Here is an 18692-nt window from a genome sequence, read left to right on the forward strand (position 1 = left end):
AAAATATACAACAATTAAACGTATAAAAACAGCTATATATACAGCCATATATACAGCATATAAACAAACATACATTCATATAATCAGGCACCCATTCATCTCAAATTGCATCAACACACCAACAAAAAGTAAAAAAAAAAAAAAAAAAAAAAAACAGAAAATGGGTTAAAAACAAAGGATTGAGTTAAAATGACAACAAAAGCTGTTTCTATTGTTTTTATAGTGATGCAGCCCTCTGGAGTTAGTAAAAAGGTAAAAAACCTCAGAATTATTGAACCAGGGGAAAACATACAGATTTCACATGGGTACCTGTATGTTTCTCCTGATGGGATCCCTGTTGTAAATAGCTTCTGTAATGTCTGTGAGACAATCCTGAGCTTTACCATGGACTATCTTTTTCAAAAAGGGGAAGGGAGCTAGATGAGGCAGGCAGCTGTTACATTTTAAGGAATGTTCACATATACCACACGTCACTTGCTTTTTACAAATGTAAATATAAATGGTGCCCTTTTTGCCTTTGTCTTTATAGAGTACAAATACGCTTTTTGCACCAGACGACTTCGCTTTTAACTAGATTTCCCCCGCAGCAATTAATTCAAATAAAAATGATCTTCAATAAAAGTCTGCTGCATCAGCAGGCCCAGTTCTAATGAGGTTCCATTTTGACTACATTTTCAAAATCAAAAACCAAACCGTGAAGCAGGTTAACCACAATGTGGTTGAGAATGAGGGCCAGGGCATTTATCTGTAATTTTATGTAAAATGCATCTTTTGAATTTCCTGGGCAGCTGCCCTCCTCTCTTTGATGTGCCATGCCCTTTTGATGCTCTTAATGAAATGCATAAATATGTACTATATAATAAAACTATAATCATAGGAAGGGAGGCAGTGGGTTATAACAACATGGAAGCCTGGGAGCTATTGTACTATAGGACTTGCAGAAAAATTCCATGAGTAACTAAAAATAAAATCTAAAGCATTTTGCTAAGCATGCAATTATGTATGAGGTAAGCAAGATGAAACTTGGTGATTTATGAATAATAAATCTGTCTGTTAATAGCATTTCTCCTCAATCCATTAGCAGTGTGGGCTGTATGGATACAGTAAAGGCAAGCAGTCTTTAGCGTGTAGGGTTTCCAGGTCTCCACTTTTTGCCTCTGGATTTGTGGGGTCTTCTCCAGGTCTCTAGGTGACTTTAATCGCCAGACTCTCAGCTTTCATTTTTTTAAAAAATTAAGTTTCTAGGTGGTCTGGTTCATGAGATATTCACCAAATCATAAGGCACCCCCCCAACTTCTGTTAAATGAGCTCGTAGCTGGCTGCTCTAACCCCTCCCTTTCAGGTTTGTAGCCAATAAGTGAAGTCAGGATTGTGATTTGTTGGCCTCCAAACACAGGATTGCACTATAAATATCTTCACAGGTTGTGTAAATAATAACATCTTGGACAGTCATGCTTATATAAATATTTCTTCATACTATGTCCCCATAAGTATCTGATTTCACACTATGGCTGTACGCGATTATTTCATCTACATTTTAAGCGTGCCCTTCTTCCTTAGGGTGGTCATGGTTCTCCTCTGTTGTTTTCATCTTGAGGGGCAGATTAGGCCAAGAGATGGTGCGTAGTCCATGGTCACCTAAGTAAACTTTGTAGCTCATTTCCATTTTTAAAAATTAATTAAAATGATTTACATGCAGGCAAAGTTTATTAAGTAGATCCACACAGTACATTTAAAGCATATCTAATTCCCATTTAAAGTGCATGACTTCCCTAAAGAATCCTGGGTAGTGTAGTTTCCCCCTCACAATTATAGTTCCCACCACCCTAAACACACTACAGTTCCCATGATTCTGTGGTGTGATTCATGTGCCTCAAATGTGTGTTGAATGTGCTTTAAATGAATGGTGTGGATTTGCCCTAGGTATGATGTGCATTCATTAGTGAATTGAAAAGAACAATTTTAAAAGATACTTTTTTAAACAGGGGAAGGGTTGTAGCTCAGTGGTAGTGCATATGCTTTGCATGCAAAGGCCCAAAATTCAATTTCTGGAAAAGATTTGCCTGGAATCCTGGAGAGCCAACGCTAGTCCATGTCATCATTACTGAGCTAGATTGTACCAAATGGCCTGAGTTAGGTATAAGGCAGATTCCTTTGTTCTTAAAAGTGGAAAGAGAAACAAGGGCCACAATACAAGTGGTCCTGAACTTTTTTGTTCCTGTGGGCATGTTTGGAATTTTGAGAAAGCATTGTGGGCACCAGTAACGGAATGGCTGCTATGGAGTGTGGGCCTGCTTTATCAGGTTGTTGTATGGATTATTAAGCTAAAGTATCTGGAGATTTGAACATTTTAGGGGGGCATAGTTCAGTGGTAAAGCACCTGCCTTGCATGTAGAAGGATTCAGGTCTTATTACTAGCATCTCCAGGCAGAAAGTGATGGAAAAGATCTCTGTCTAAGAATCTGGTGAGCTGTTGACAAAGTAGGCAGTACTGGACTAGACAGACATATAGCCTGTTCAGCCTGATATAAGGCAGCTTCCTATGTTACGTGCAACTCTCAAATAATGCTATTTAAAAGGCGATGGAGGTTGTTGTTAATAATAAAATCATGTTTGCAATTATAGCATAATATAAAAACTACCTACTCAGAGTAGACCCATTGAAGTTAATAAACATGATTAACTTAGGTTCATTAATTTCAGTGGGTCTACTCTGAGTAGGGCTTGGCTGAATGTAACCCTATTTGTTTGTTTTTATTTATTTAACAAAATTTGTATACTGCTTAATTTTAAATAAAATCTCTAAGCAGTTTCTTTAAGTGAATAACCTCTAATTAGCAACACCACATTTATTTTCTAGTAATACATATTCTCATTTCCCTTGCTACTTTAGGTAGAGATCACAAATGATGTACAGTCCTTGCTACTCATCATGCTGGCGGTCATGTTAGCCAAAATGGTTGGTGACTGGTTTAACATGTCTCTGTACAGTTCTTTACTGAAGCTGAAATCCATTCCCTACTTAGATGCTGAGCCATTTGTTTGCCATAGGGAAAAATGGTGAGTCTTATTTTCCTATTATGGCTGTTATTGGAGTTAGTATAAAATGGTTGGATTTTCTTAATTTGTTGTTTTTTAAAAGAATTTGAGATCTATTCTGCCATAATATGTGAATCGTTCTGAGTTACGGACTAACATACAGCTAGAAGGGACCTAGTTCAAGTTCTGGCAGCATTAGTAGCATATTGGGCCTTTTTGGACAGTTTAGTGTTACATGCACAAACTAGTGTGAGCCTCTGGTGCGACCATGAGATCATAAGCCTTTGTGTCCGATTTTAAACTAACCAGAGTTCCCTTTTACATCCAAATTAAAGGGAATTCTGGTTCATTTGAGATATGTTTGTTCAAACAAGCTAGACTCAAGTTTATGATTCTGCCTTGTTTGGTAACCGTAATTTAAACTAATCAACGGTGTTGGAATTTGGATCTAGTTAGTTCTAGTTATTTTTTAACAGGAAGTGGATGCTTTGGATCTACTTGTGGCCATGCCAATGTGTGGCTTGTGCATGTAATGCTAAACCATACTTTAAAATTAAATTTGAAACAGGCCATAAACTTACTTATTGTAATGTATCACAAGTAGGGATGGGATCTGTTGGCTGGTGCTACTTTGAAAGCATTCAGTTGGGATCGATTCAACTTTGTTTTTTGTCTGCTAAGCTACTTTTTTTCCTTTGCAAAAATATTGATATTAAAATCAATACTTTTGAAAGGAAATATCAATAAAATTATCGTTCTTAATATTGATATTTTAGAGGTTTTCAAAAATAGCCATGGAAAATTGCTATAGGGAACAATGGAGAAATTAGGATGTTAGTGAACCTGAACCCCTCCACATCTGTCCTAGAATTGCGCTATGTATCACAGATTATTCTTGGGCATGTTTCTTCATGTACCCGTTGGCCAGGCTTGTGTGGCCACTCTGACACCTACCTTAAACTGCAACTGTGCTTGGGAATGCCGCCCTTGCTGATCTACTCACTGAGGAATACATGATAAACAACTAAGGAACAGGATGGAAAACACATTGGATTAATTGACCAATTAAAAGGCATGACCGAGCCAAGCTCTTTGTCGTTAGATGAAGCTGTAAAACAAATAGAGCAAAAACAAGCTCAAGTTTCTGAATAGAAACGAACAAGGCTGTTTTTGTGAGGTTGCAGAATGAAGTTGCACATTTGTAAGCTGAAATTAGTGTGTTTAAAGAAGCTATCAGTGGAAAGGAAAATGCATAGAGATGAAAAAACACACATTCTAGGCTTTGAAAAGAATTTGAGGTGCAGAATAAACTATATGAAACTATACTAAAATGTTTGCATTGCCAAGTGAACCAATTTCAGTCCAACAAGACAGTGGCACTGGAATATTCAACAAATGGAAGAAAAAACAGTGGAACTAAGGAAGCTCCTTGAAGTAACTGATTGATAGGCTATATGTTCATTTTAGGATACTGTCTGCTCTCTTCATGCAACTTACAATTCATGAGACTTTCCTGTCTCCTGTTCCACATTTTCTGTTAGTCACTACCATTTTCCCAGTTGCAATCTAATAACAAATGCATTTATTTCTTACACAGCAATGATTTTACAATGCATAAAAGCAGTGAACTTGGAAAAAACAGAGGTGTACACAACCACCTGCTCACTGTGATTTGCTGTTCTTATAAAACTTTGTTGTGGTAATTGAATTAGGCCTCACAAATATAGACTAAGAAGGCACAAGATCTGCTTCTGGGCAATTTCATTACATGCAAAACTATACCTAGTCTAAATCTGGGAAATCCTTTTTACCTGGGCTTTTGGACCTTAATTTGAAGGGCTTTAGGTGTCTTTTAATGTGACAGGTCTTGCAAGACCTGTCTTTATTTGTACTGATCTGTTTTTAGGTTGTGTTGTGTTTTTTGTTTTAATGGGTTTGTTGTAATTAGTTTTAATCTTATTGTTGTAAATTGCTTTGGGTAAATTTGCAAGGAAAGTGACTGATGATGATGATTACACAAATATTCAATCCACAACAATAGAGAATAACCGAATTAATGGGAAATTCAGTACCAAATCCAAATTGGGCGGAATTCTAGCACACCCCTAGCCACAAGTAGAGAATTGGTGTTCTGTGTAATTGATTATTTTTCTCACCTCTGCTCTAGATTGCACTCTATCCACGTTTGTCTTTGTGATCTGTCTGTCTTCTCTAGGAATCAACTCTCACTTTAACCTTTGCTTTCCAAGTAGCATTGCCTTAAATTAGTTTTTTCTTCTCCCACCAATTGTAATGGGGATAATGATCAAAAGTGCAACAAAGGGCAAGGAAATTTAACCCTTCCCCCCCACAATGATTCTAATTAAAATTGCTCCCCTCCAACATTTGGGGCTGGGGAAAAGGGGACTGTCCACTTCCTTACAGAATATTAGAAGTCTGAAATTAGAGTTGCTATACCATTTCCACCTTTAAGTGGAACAGATTGATTCAGTGCTGCTAAATTGCCCATGTCTGGAAGTACACTAAATAAATAAGACAGAAAAATATAGTAAATGTAGAATCGTGTCCTGTAACAACTGATAAAATGCATTGCTAAGCTATCTGCATGTATAGGTTAAATGAAGACCTATCCGTAATCGCTTCCTTTTAACCACAAGAAACAAGATTAGTTTTGTTCTAATATAACAAGAAACTACTTGGACTATAATGAGTGCTGGCATAGTAGCTTTTTGTCAAGTAAAGAGGACCTATATTTTTGGCCCACTGTTCTCATTTTTGGAGAAGGGACACTTTAAGTGTCTCTCTTTTCTTGTACACTGGTGATATATTAGAGATGGGAAAGAGGTAATGTATTCATTGTTGCCTGTTTTCAGCCAAGGCTGGGCATAATCCCCAAATGTGGAGTAAGCTTTCCATTAATAAACAGATGAACAATGGGAATGAAGCTTTTGTTGTTGTTGTTGTACATCATGGATATTCACTTTTGCTTATAAATAGTTATTTCTGAACATACAGTGTGCTATGTTCTGGATCCTGGATCATTACAGGATGCTCTGTAACTTTGTGTTATGCTGCATACCACCATAGACAGCCCCCTCCATGTTATAAAAACTTGCTAACTGGAATGTTCATAGCTGCTAGCTGCCAGGGAGTGCTTTTTAATGAGGGCAAGAGTACTTGAACACTTCTACAACTTGGCAACTCTTCCTGCTTTTATAAGCCACTATACACTTCAGAGAGAGAATGTCTTACAGCCCACTTCTTAATGGGACAAGTTGAGTTAAGAGCTGAGTGAATCTGGTGCTTGTTCTGTTCTATCTTAACATTAGCCTTGTCAAAATTCTTGGTGTTTCTGCATGATATGCCATATAAAACTGATTTGGTGAGCCAAGAATTCAGACTATGCTATAGTAATTGAACGTTGTTTTAAACAAAAGCATGTTGGAAAGTGGCATTACATTAAATAGTTGATTACATTGCATAGCTGAGCTTTTGATATTCACTCTTGCAAAATGCTGACTTGCATTTCCTGAAGCAGGAGTTTGTATATACCTTTTTAATTAGAGTGAAATGAACGTATTGAAAAGTCACTCTGAAAATTTTCATGTGGAATTTGTTACCATGACATTAAATAGGTTGGTGTATGTGTGTGTGTGAATGAGAGAGGGGCATGACTTGCACATCACATTAAACCATACTTAAAATGAACTGTGATTTAATATGAACAAGCAGCATGCTGGTTGCTCCTGGGCTCATCACTCCTCCTCCACTCCTGCTGCTGCCATGCTGTGGGGAAACAAGGCATGATCCAATCTTGTTTGTGGCTTGTTTTCCCAAACATACCATGAGTAGTAAACCAAGAGCAAACCTTGACTTCTGCTTATGGTTTGTTTGGCATGAAACAAACCATGAGTACAGGTTGGGATGAAAAGTCATGGTTTGTTTCCTGGCAGTACGGTAGCAGCAGTAGTGTGGGAGAACAAAGCATCCACCATTTCAGTAGTGTACACTAGCATGCTTTCCATTCCCATTAAACCATAGTTTAACTATGATTTAGTGTGATGTGCAAACCAAGCCAATGAGAACATCAATTTGAATGACCAGACACAAGATTCAGGGGAAAAGATGTTAAAATGGCTGTCACAACACAGGTGCTTACCTGCACATATCATGGTGTGATGTTGTGACAGGCTTCTGGTTGCAAATTTTCCATGAAAGCTCTAGAATTGCTTGACATACCATTAACCGATTGCCTACGCTTACTCTCTCATCAATATGGGGGAAAGCTCATATTGGGATTCTACACATGTGCACACACACATACATCATCCCAATGCCTTCTTTGCTGTTTGGATTGCGGCCTATTGCCGAAATAAAACACAAACACCATTCATTGGGTTAAATCATGGGCCACTTTATTAAACGGAATCAATTAGAATAATGAACCTGCAGAGGGGAAATCAAGTGCGGGAGCATTCTGATGATCCAGGCAAAGCCTGCTTGCAGCCATAGGGCGACTAAACCTTGCCTGAGCCCGGGGCTGCCCTGTGCCAGACCCCAGCTCAGGCCACACCCTGAAGATGTGTAGGGGGTCCAACCCACATCACCGCCCCCCGGAGCCGTGAAACTCCGAGCGGATGAGGCACGTTGGCCCCAAAGGCGGCCCGTGTTCTGCCCCCTGGGCCGTATAGCCCTGAGCTGCAGGCCCCCGGACCGCCAATCGCCCCCAAAGGTGCCTAAAGGTGTCACCTAGCTGCCCTTTCCCTTTAAACCTTTTCCCGCACTTCTTTGCCACAAAAGGGGGACAAGCCTCTGCTTAGTCTCCCTTTACCCCACACCCAATAACCTCTGCAGGTTCATCAGGAAGATGCCATCGTTACCCCACAAACTGCATGTCCACGCATGCCTGCCACTGAGGGCCTTGCCTTCCATGTCTGACCACAGCAGACGACCCAAGGCTACCGAGGCCTCAACTGCATGTCCTCACATGCCTGCCACTGAGGGCCTTGCCCTCCATGTCTGACCACAGCAGACGACCCGAGGCTACCGAGGCCTCAACTGCATGTCCTCACATGCCTGCCACTAAGGGCCTTGCCCTTTCTGTCTGACCACAGCAGATGACCCGAGGCTACCGAGGCCTCACTGCATGTCCTCACATGTCTTGCCCTTCAGTAACCAAGGTAATTCCCACCCAGGGGAATGACCACCACCTGCAGAACCTTCCGCCCTGAACCCTGCTGGAACGACATGGATAGGAGACCATTCCAGCGCATACTCTGTCGGCCCAGCCACCAAATCGTGGCCCACCATCAGAGGCCCAGCTGTGAACCAATGTGCGTTTGCGGCCCCAAGGCCAGCCTATGAGATCATGCCATGGCTGCAGAGTAGGCTGCGCATCTGCTCCATCCCCGTCCAGCAACCTGCCAAAACAGAAACAATCGTGAATAGTTGGGTCCCGGACCTTCAGACTCGCCCCCGGGGTGAATGTATTCCATGCGCCCCCTACTTCCACCTCCTGACGGCGTGCACCTGCATATACCAAAACCAAATAGACCGTTCCAGGTAGGCAATTCCACTGCCGGGTAGGCAACCCCCATTCCGGAGGAGCATGTCCCTCAAACCCCCATGGGTCTGCTCCCGGGCACTGCGACACTAGACTGAAACTTTATAAGGGAAGATCCCTCCCCCTGAATATCAGGCAACCAGGCCTGTAGCTTCAGGCCAAAAACACTATGACGCCGTCATGGGGAAGTGTCCAGTCCAGGGGGAGGGTAAAATAATGTGGACTGACTCTTGTACCCCTGGTCTGCCTGGAAGTCTGACCTGGCCCCCAAACACCCTCGCCCCCCCCATCTGGAAGGCTCCAAATTAAGTGTGAGGGCCGCTACATGCAACTGCTGAGCTTTGAAGCATGATGGTCACAGGGCACCTCCCTGATCAACAATCCCTGGCGGGTCAGGTGAACATGGAGGATGAGGATAAGGGGTATGGGGGTGTGCATGGGCCAGCTGGCCAGCACATGACATATCCCAAGACATCTGAATGGTCCTAAAGGCCCCCTGCCAGCCTACCTTGCGACTGACAGACAAGCTACACTCCTACCGTCTGTGATGAATTCCAGCACGTGATTCATAGGAATAGGCCACACTTTGCATAGCCCCTGCCAGCCCCTAACTCCCAGGAATCCCCTCCTGCCCTCTGATAGCTGGTGAGCATGCTGGGGCAGCAGGCATATGGCCATCTCTGACTCCCTTCCCCCATCTCCCAGTATGCGGTATGGGACTAGCTGAGTCGGTCCTTCCTCTAACTGAAACACCATTGACGCACCGCAGGAAAGGAGGGAGCCACACTGCAGGTTGGCGCACAAGGCAGCCAAAAACTTTGAACTTGTGGTAAGGCTGTGAAATCCCTGTTATGGCACCATAATCCCCACCGTAGAAGGCCCCCAACACCTGAAGGGGAGGAAGCAAACACCTTCCCCAGCCCCTGAAAACTGCAGGATCTTGATCTGCAACAGTTCAAGCTTTTCCAGGGCAGCCTGCAGCCCTGGGTCCAAAAGTCAGTCTTCATACCCTGGAAGGTGAACACTGGGGCAGGATCTTCCCTTTCCCCAGCTGCCAAAGGAACCCCCCCAGTTCATAGCTACGCTATAAACTGTGCCATCAGGTGCTAACATGCACCCAAAGTCTGCCCTACCCGTGAACTGTAAATCATGAAAGTAGTGCCCCACTGCTTCTGAGCCCTCTCGTCTCCTGACTGTCCCTTCCAAGAAGGGGCTGAAGTGCTCCATGCAAGAATACAGCAGCCCCTAGGTAATGCTCTGCTGCATAGTTGACTTAAAGGGCAAAACTCAGCAGCTCAAAATCCACCGTGTGTAACAGCCGGCAATGCAGGCAGATTAGCTGCCACACTTGCCCATAAGGCATCACTGACTGACCCCACTTGTATGACGGATGGTGAATCAGGTAGTCTTTGCCCACTGCCACTTTGGGCACTATACGGGGGGGGCACTGAGAGAGCAGAGGTAGGGGATGATGGGAAGGGGCCAATAACCCTGCCCAACTGTATGTCTTCATCAACTGTCCCCTGGACCAGTGCGTCCATAGGATCTGGAAAACCGCATAATAAAGAAAAACCACATCATAAATGAGTCTCCCCATAACTGGGCAGTCTGCAAGCAAGGTCCATAGCCCTCGAGCGTAGCTGGGAAGGGACACTTTTCTCGAGCAGCCTCTGCTGGGGGCTGCTTCCCGCTCCTTTGAGGAGCCCTGGCCTTTAATAGCAGGTTCGTATTCAGCAGTTATTAGATGGCATGGAGTTAAGCAATGTCATCTTCTAATGTCTGCAGATCAAATGACTCTTAAAAGCACAGGACTAGAGGCCTGTAAAAAAAAAAAAAAAGGTGGGCACCTTATCTACAGACCAGTTTGTAAACTAGCTAAAGAGAAGATGCAAGCAAATGTGCAGCTTGCACGTGATTAATTCCATTATGTTTAAATAATTTACTCAGAGAAATATGAATTGGACCAATTCTATGCATACTTACTTATGAGAAAATCCCCGAGTGTATCGTTACTTCTTCCCCTGGAAGGGTGCATGTGATTGCACGCATACAGCAGAATCCTATGTGTGTTTACTCAGAATATCACAGATTAAATGGGTTTTAGAACAGAGGTTTATGGGACTTAACTGATGGAAAGGTTCATATATTCTTGACAGTGAAAAGGGGGGATGAGTTCCCTTTGCATGGTTGATTCATGTTCTTTATGGTTAAAAAGGAAACATATCCCAAGGCCACAGAAGACCTAACGGGAAGCTTCTGATGTTCTGTACCTCTCTACACAAAAGCTTATTATGTCTTTACAATTCTGTAATACAACCCAAATAGAGAATACTTTTTTATAGAACTGAATCAGTTGATACAAGCTAGATCAGATTGCAAACTTGCCAATTTAATATACCACCTCTCTCCCTTGTGGTATTTATAAACCATATATGTTCACTTCTCTTGCTACCGTTTTGTGCATAAATGTCATGTTAAATAACTACATTTTATTAAGAAGCAACACTTGTATGGCACTTTATACCCAATACTATTTGGTAATACCAGTTTCAGTAACTCCAAATTTACAAGATCCAAAATAAATCAGCTGTAGAGTGAACAAAACTTATCACTCTGTGCAAATCCCATTAAAAAGTACCAATGTGTACATATCTATAGGTACACTGTATTTTTACAGAACACCTTGCACCAATTTGTGTGTGTTCTCTAGTGTGATAACCTAAAATTTATCAAATTAGTTAATTTAAGAAAGGGGCAATCACTCTGTATAAAGAATCCTATGAATCATCCTCAACCTCAATATTTAGTGTTGCAATACTCAAGCTTTTAAAATAGGCACAGGCCTACCCATCTTCTATATTTATTAAAAGAACCTAGCAACTAAGAAGCGTTAGATTTATTTGTGTATTTACATTGACTCAAGCTGGGCCTCTTTGTGTGCAGGGCAATTTTGTAAGAGAAAGCAAATACGCTTTCATTTCTGCAGTACCAAGAAACCGGCTTAACTAACCTGACGACAGTCTCTTGGCTGTTCATAGCCTCAAAAGCTACCTTGAAAAAGAACTCACAGCATTTCCAGATTTAAGGAGGTCCCTCCTTTCCTCAACTCTGACAAGCAGGTTTAAGATCTCCAAGCCTTTTAAGCAAACTGAATTTACATAGAGCCCAGAAGAACAACAGTGCTAGGCGCCCCAAGTAGGAACCACCAAGGAGCAGTCTGATGTCGCACAGGCACAGCTTGGGACCCCAAAAACTGACTCCCAGTTCTTGACTCCATCGTCATAATCACAAAGGTCGATTAGAGCCACGCACTTCAGCAGGAAGCACAGAAGGTAAAGAAGAAAGGACGGCGGGGTGGAGAAGGAAAAATCCACTTCTCCACCCAGCACGGCATGTAAGGGACTGGCTAATCCGTGTTAAGACACCCCGAGGACACACCCTGAGAGTCAAGCGCCCGTCCCTCGGCCAGCCACAGTCACCCACCACATACCACGGGGGTTGAGGACGCTTCGGGGGCCCGTACCTAAACAGAAGCCCCAAGGCCTCCCTAAGTACTACACCATGCCGGGCTTGGCGAGCTGCGGGCCGCAAGGCCCCGGCAGCCCAACACGACGGTACCTTCGCTCCGCGGCGAGGAGACGGTTGGCCGGTAGGCAGCGGCTACCACCTCCTCTTCCTCGTCGTCGTCGTCGTGCTGCGGTGTCGGCTACCTGTCGGTCGGGTCCTCGACTAGCGCTCCTCCCCCCAGCGTAGTTCGTCTGGGCCTGAGGCTTGGTGTCGGCCTCACTGGCCTCTCCCCCACACCGCGGACCTGTTGCCGCGGCCGGAAGGCTTCCCGTGCCCTGCTGCAGCCGCCGCCGCAAGGCCGGCACATCAAAGGCCTCCTGGCACATCAAAGGCTCTCGCCCCGGCTGGAAAGCCTCCCGCGGGTCGCCGGAAGGAAAAATCCACTTCTCCACCCAGCACGGCATGTAAGGGACTGGCTAATCCGTGTTAAGACACCCCGAGGACACACCCTGAGAGTCAAGCGCCCGTCCCTCGGCCAGCCACAGTCACCCACCACATACCACGGGGGTTGAGGACGCTTCGGGGGCCCGTACCTAAACAGAAGCCCCAAGGCCTCCCTAAGTACTACACCATGCCGGGCTTGGCGAGCTGCGGGCCGCAAGGCCCCGGCAGCCCAACACGACGGTACCTTCGCTCCGCGGCGAGGAGATGGTTGGCCGGTAGGCAGCGGCTACCACCTCCTCTTCCTCGTCGTCGTCGTCGTGCTGCGGCGTCGGCTACCTGTCGGTCGGGTCCTCGACTAGCGCTCCTCCCCCCAGCGTAGTTCGTCTGGGCCTGAGGCTCGGTGTCGGCCTCACTGGCCTCTCCCCCACACCGCGGACCTGTTGCCGCGGCCGGAAGGCTTCCCGCGCCCTGTTGCAGCCGCCGCCGCAAGGCCGGCACATCAAAGGCCTCCTGGCACATCAAAGGCTCTCGCCCCGGCTGGAAAGCCTCCCGCAGGTCGCCGGAAGGCTCCCTGCGCCTCGCCACAGCCACCGCCGCTGCAAGGCCTCACTGCTCTGCAGGCCTTGCCGCCAAAATTCAAAGGAGGGCGGGAGGCTGGTGGAGTGGCCTTAAATGGCCTTCAGCCGCCCCACCTCCTTCCTGCGTGTCACAATGGTGCGCCGCGTGCACACACGCCCACCCGATGGCGGCCTGGCTTCGGCTGTGGCCGCAAACTCGCCCCTTTGCCCGGAATTACCGGGCACGGAACGGGAATCTCTTTATATTATGCATTAATCATGACCCATTTTTCCCCTTAGCCTTACTTGGTCCTTCAATCTCTTTGGAAATACATTTTTGGCTAAATACACTTTCATGTGCTTTTACCTTGCTATTTAACTTACATTATAGCCTTCATTTCCTACAGTCAAACTATATTCCCCCCAACTCAAAACTGGACATGGTTTCTTTGTTAATGTATGTTGATATTTGTTTTCTTCTGAATTCATTTTATTTTTGTATCCTGTTCATGAGGTCAATAAAAATGACTATGCTAAAAGAAGCGTAAGATGTGAAACTCTTGTGTGCACAGCTTTGGCAGAGCAGTATGATTGCTAGTTGTCATTTCTTTGTTAGTTCCAACACTGACCCATATTACTGGGATCTTGTGAATATTACTGAGATGATGTGAAGTACTTTTAAGATACTAAGTAAGTATTAGTGTTACTATCTGGAAGAACAATCCCATGGATGATCATTATGCCAGGGAGCAGATTTATTTGCTGCTTTGCAGTTAATTCCTTGATGTGATTATATATTAGCTACCCTGGGAATTTTATGAAGGATGGGGTATGAATCTTTAAATTAAAATAATCATTTATTTTTCTTTAAAATGTTTGACATGTCACAGTTATAGCCATATTCCTGAGTATGAAATAATTTATTTCTTATTTATTTATTTAACAAACTGTATATACTACTTGATTGTAATAAAATATCAAAGCGGTTTACAAAAAGCATTAAATAAAACATTAAAATTATAAATAAGACAGTTAAAAACATTAAAAAACTAATTAAAATCAACAATAAACTAAAAATAGATTAAAAGGTATGTAACTTCTATATGTCTAGAAAGGCTTGCCTAAACAAAAATGTTTTAAGCAGGTGCCAGAAAGAGTACAGGGAAAGTGCCTGCTTAATGTCTATCAGCAGGGAGTTCCAAAGTATAGGTGCTGTTACACAAAAAGATCTATTTCTTACAATTGAAGAATGAGTATTATGTGACACCTTGCAACAGGATCAGTTCTGCAAATTGAAGCAGTCAAGTGGGCATATATGAGGTAAGGCAATTCTGCAAGTAAAGTAGTCCTGAGCTATGAAGGGCATTATATACTAACAGTAACACCTTGAACTTGGCCCAGTAGCAAATTGGCAGCCAGTGCAGATCTCTGAGCAATGGTGTAATATGCTGACAGGGTGTCGCTCCTGTCATCAGCCATGCTGCAGCATTCTGCACTAACTGCTGTTTCTGGAACAATCACAAGGAAAGCCCCAGACAGAGTGCACTGCAGTAATCCAACCCTGAAGTCACCATTGCCTGAATGACTGTGGTCAAGCTCTCCCTGTCCAGGAACAGCTGTAGCTATCGTATCAGTTGCAACTGGTAAAAGGTGTTTCTAGCTACTGAGGTTACTGGCCCTCCAATGACAAGGCTGGATCCAGAAGCACTTCCAGACTAACTACCTGTTCCTTCAGGGGGAATGCAAACCCATCCAGGGCATGCAGCTGACCAGTTTCTTGGACACAGAAAGTTCGGGAACCATTCACCCACAGTGCCTCCATCTTGCCAGATATCAAGCTCAGCTTAATTTCCATCATCCGTCTCGCCACTGTGATCCAGGGCCCACACGGCCTCTCCCGATTCAGATGTTACAGAAAAATAGAGCTGAGTGTCATCAACGTACTGATGGCAACTTGCCCCCAAACTCCTAATGACTGCTCCCAGCTGTTTCATACAGATATTAAATAGCATTGGGGATAAAATAGTGCCCTGTGGCACTCCATAGCTTAAATTTTAGGGAGCTGAAAGGCACTCTTCTAATACTACTCTCTGGATTTTAAACATGTATCAGTTTAATATAAACTAATGGAACGTGGAACAAAATGATGCAGCGTGGTGTACTTCTGTACAGGGTTCCAACCACTAGGGATGGAAGGATCTGTCAATTTTGGTTCTCTGTTTCTCATTTTTGTAATCTTAAATTCAGTTCTCTACATTTCTAAAGCAATTTGTGAATTTTTAAAAGAAATCCGCATGAAAATTCAGCATTTTAGTGCAAATTTATCCTAATGAATACATTTTTGATTGCTAAATGATACATTTTTGCAAGCATTCTCCTAATATAATACATTTGTGTATGTTTTTTCACTAATATATGCATTCCAATGCACACTTTCCGCTAAATATGCATTTTTGTACATGTTAGTTGGAGGACTGCATCATAAAAATTGGATAAATGCAAATTTTGAAGGATGGCTATGTTTTGGTTCTTACATTGTTTCGGAAAGTGCGAATTTGGTAGATTTCCCTTTAAATGCAAATGGAATCAAATTTCTCCCCCATCCCTACGAGCCACTCTTTTCTATTCCAAATTTGCAGTTTCCCCTGCCTAGCAGCCAGTCAGCAGCCAGTCACAACTGAGCATGCTGAGCCCTCTTTGGGCTGTTTTTATGGTTGTGTGTTTTTATTGGTGCCCAGTCTGAGCTACATTAAAATCTTGGATATCTTGATTGATTTCTATGTTCAGCTCTCACTTTTATTCTTGGGACATTTAAAATATCTTCTGTGTGAACCAGGAAATGACCTACCCAACAATGGGATGGTTTTCTCCATCCTTGGCATAGTTATGTGTCTCTTTCTCCCTTCTCCTTTTCCTGGATACTCCATTCCATTCCCCTTGATTTTCCATTTTGCCCCTCTCAAAGGTTAGTCAGTATTCCATGGTTGCTGAGTGCACTCATACCTCATTGGGCCGTTTTGCCCCTTTAATTCCCCCCCCTAAATGTTTTTTGTACTTCTGCAAACCTTGGGGTTCCTCTGAATCTGTTGATACCTCCCTCTTTTGTGTGGGTGGTGCTGTTTTGGCTACATAAGCAATTACACACTTCTGAAGATTGGAATTACTGTATATGACATCAATAGCCTACCTGATATGAGAGACAGAATGACTATTTCCTCTATTTTGCTAGATGTCTTATTTCTTATATATTTGTTTCAATCCTTTGAATTTATCATTATATGGAGCTTGTTTTAGAAACCATCTCCCAAATTTCCACTGCTAGCTAGGCTCCTACTGGAGCCCTAGATTAACCTTAGCCTCTGGTTTTTCTGAAGTGGGCTGTTGCACATCTTCCCCTTGCCTCACATGACACACCCCGTCCTAGGCACCTTTCTTGCCAGCCACCTGTTGCTTTCCTCTTTTTACATTATGTCTAGAATGATCTTTGGCCTTCCAGATGTTGTTGGACTACAACTCCCATCATGCTTATCCATTGGCCATGTTTGCTAGGGCTGATGGGAGTTGTAGTTCCACAACATCTGGCGGGCCAAAGGTCTAAAGTATCAGGTCATCCTTCCTAAGTATTGAGCAGTAGAGTACCAAAAGCCCAGCAGCTACTGTAACAAAGTTTTCTTCTACAAAGTGCTGTCCTTGGTGGCTTCCTACCTAGTGTTAAATCTTCCTATTTATTATTTATTTACAGCATTTATATCCTGCCCTTTAGCCCAAAAAGCTCTCAGAATGACTTACAAAACTCAGTTCTAAGATAGCCCCTGCCCTCAGGCGCACAATCTAAAAAGAAAGCTTCACAATGCGATTTTGCAGAAGGAAGCTCATGGAAGCAGCATATGGAGTTAATAAATTTTGTTTCAGGCTTCTGCAGTCCATTATAGATAACATGCAGAGAGTGACTGACTTCCTGCTGCGAGAGAAACATAGAATAGTTTCTAGTCGCTAAAAGGAGGCTCTTTTTAAAAAACGTTTAGGTTGCATTGATCCCTATTGAGCTCTAAGATGCAGTAGTTTGCAGGTCGAACACACAGTGAGTCTAGCCAGTGGATGGGACATCCCACTAATTGGTTAAGGCTGCTGTCTAATATCTGGCAACCAGCTGGCTGCAGAAGAGATTACTGAAGCTTTCCACTTAAAAACAACCAAATAATCCAGCTACGTTGGCATAGCAACTGAACAGACTTGTCCATTTCTGCAAAATGTGATCTAGCTATATCCTGACAACTATATTAAAATATTTTAAGAACTTCTTCTTTCATACAAACCTCTCTGCACATTAAAATCAGCACTAGAGACTCTGCTCTGTGTTCCACTGCTTTAGAGATATGGCAGGTGGGGCAGGGGCTTTTCTGTGGTAGCATCTACTAGGCTCCATATTTGCTTGCTTTTCTACAGACAGTTAAGATCTACTTATTTCAGTAGGCTTGGTTGCTGCATTATTTGTTTGATTGAATTGTTTAATGCTGCTGTTTGCTTTTGCTAGGATGATTTCATATAATTATTTAAATTATTTTACATGTGTATGTTTTGTGGCCAGCTGTTAGCCACACTGAGTATTCTGAATAGAGAAGTGGAATATAAATATATATTGAGATAAAGAAATATTCTCTCCAAAAGAAATGGAAATTGGAACAATGAATGATAGAAAGTGAATCAGAACATGAGTGTGTGTGCGAGAGAGAGAGAGAGAAAATGCAGTGTGCCTGCATGTGTGGTGAATGTGTGCTCTGTATGTGTTGTGAGTGTGCTGAGCATGTATGTGTGTATGTGAACTTTACGTGTGGCGAAGGTGGTGCACAAATGCAAGAGGTGGGTGTGGGTGTTTAATCTGGCTACTTTGGCCACAGTCACCACTAGCATGTGGCTCCTGGAGAGTTGTCCAACCTTGAATGGGGCCTTAATTTCCACAAAAAGGAGATGAAATTTTAGCTTTGTTTCTGGACTGTATTATTCAGATGCAGATAACTCAATAATATTCCATACAAAAATGTTACTGTATATAGAAAAATGGGATATCAGGAAGAAGGCTAAAAGCTTTCCCCAGGTATCACTCCATAGTTTTCTATGTGCACAGATTTTTTTTTGTATGGAGGACTATTAAATCATGGGAATTCCTACCTGCAGTTTGAAGTGGTACAACCAGGTACAGGTTTGTCACTACATTTGCCATTTGTAAGAAACAGACCAAGACTAGAGGCTACTACTTGAAACAGTAATCCCATCTGTATACAGAATTTTGTAGGCCCAAGAAATTTATTTCTTTATTTCTTTATTACATTTATATACCGCCCCATAGCCAAAGCTCTCTGGGCAGTTTACAGCAATTAAAAACAATAAAAACAAATATACAAATTTTAAAACACAAAAAACAATTTAAAAATACAATCTTTTAAAAATTTTTAAAAAAATTAAAAACACATGCTAAAGTGGAAAGTCTTGACCTGGTGCCAAAAAGATAACAGCGTTGGTGCCAGGTGCACCTCATCAAGAAGATCATTCCATAATTTGGGGCCCACCACTGAGAAGGCCCT

The 18692-nt window shown here is 43.0% G+C and overlaps 1 protein-coding gene across 1 annotated transcript in view; it reads left to right on the top strand.

Moving 5' to 3' along the window:
- Positions 1-18692, top strand: part of LOC133377364 (chloride channel protein C-like) — a 159697-nt gene that overhangs the window by 83788 nt on the left and 57217 nt on the right. Inside the window, exon 12 of the mRNA XM_061611327.1 lies at positions 2894-3060. Coding sequence (XP_061467311.1) covers positions 2894-3060 — 167 coding nt within the window. The remainder of the gene's footprint in view (positions 1-2893; positions 3061-18692) is intronic.

This window comes from Rhineura floridana, chromosome 1 (genome assembly GCF_030035675.1).
Source record: "Rhineura floridana isolate rRhiFlo1 chromosome 1, rRhiFlo1.hap2, whole genome shotgun sequence".
Taxonomy (NCBI): Eukaryota; Metazoa; Chordata; class Lepidosauria; order Squamata; family Rhineuridae; genus Rhineura; species Rhineura floridana.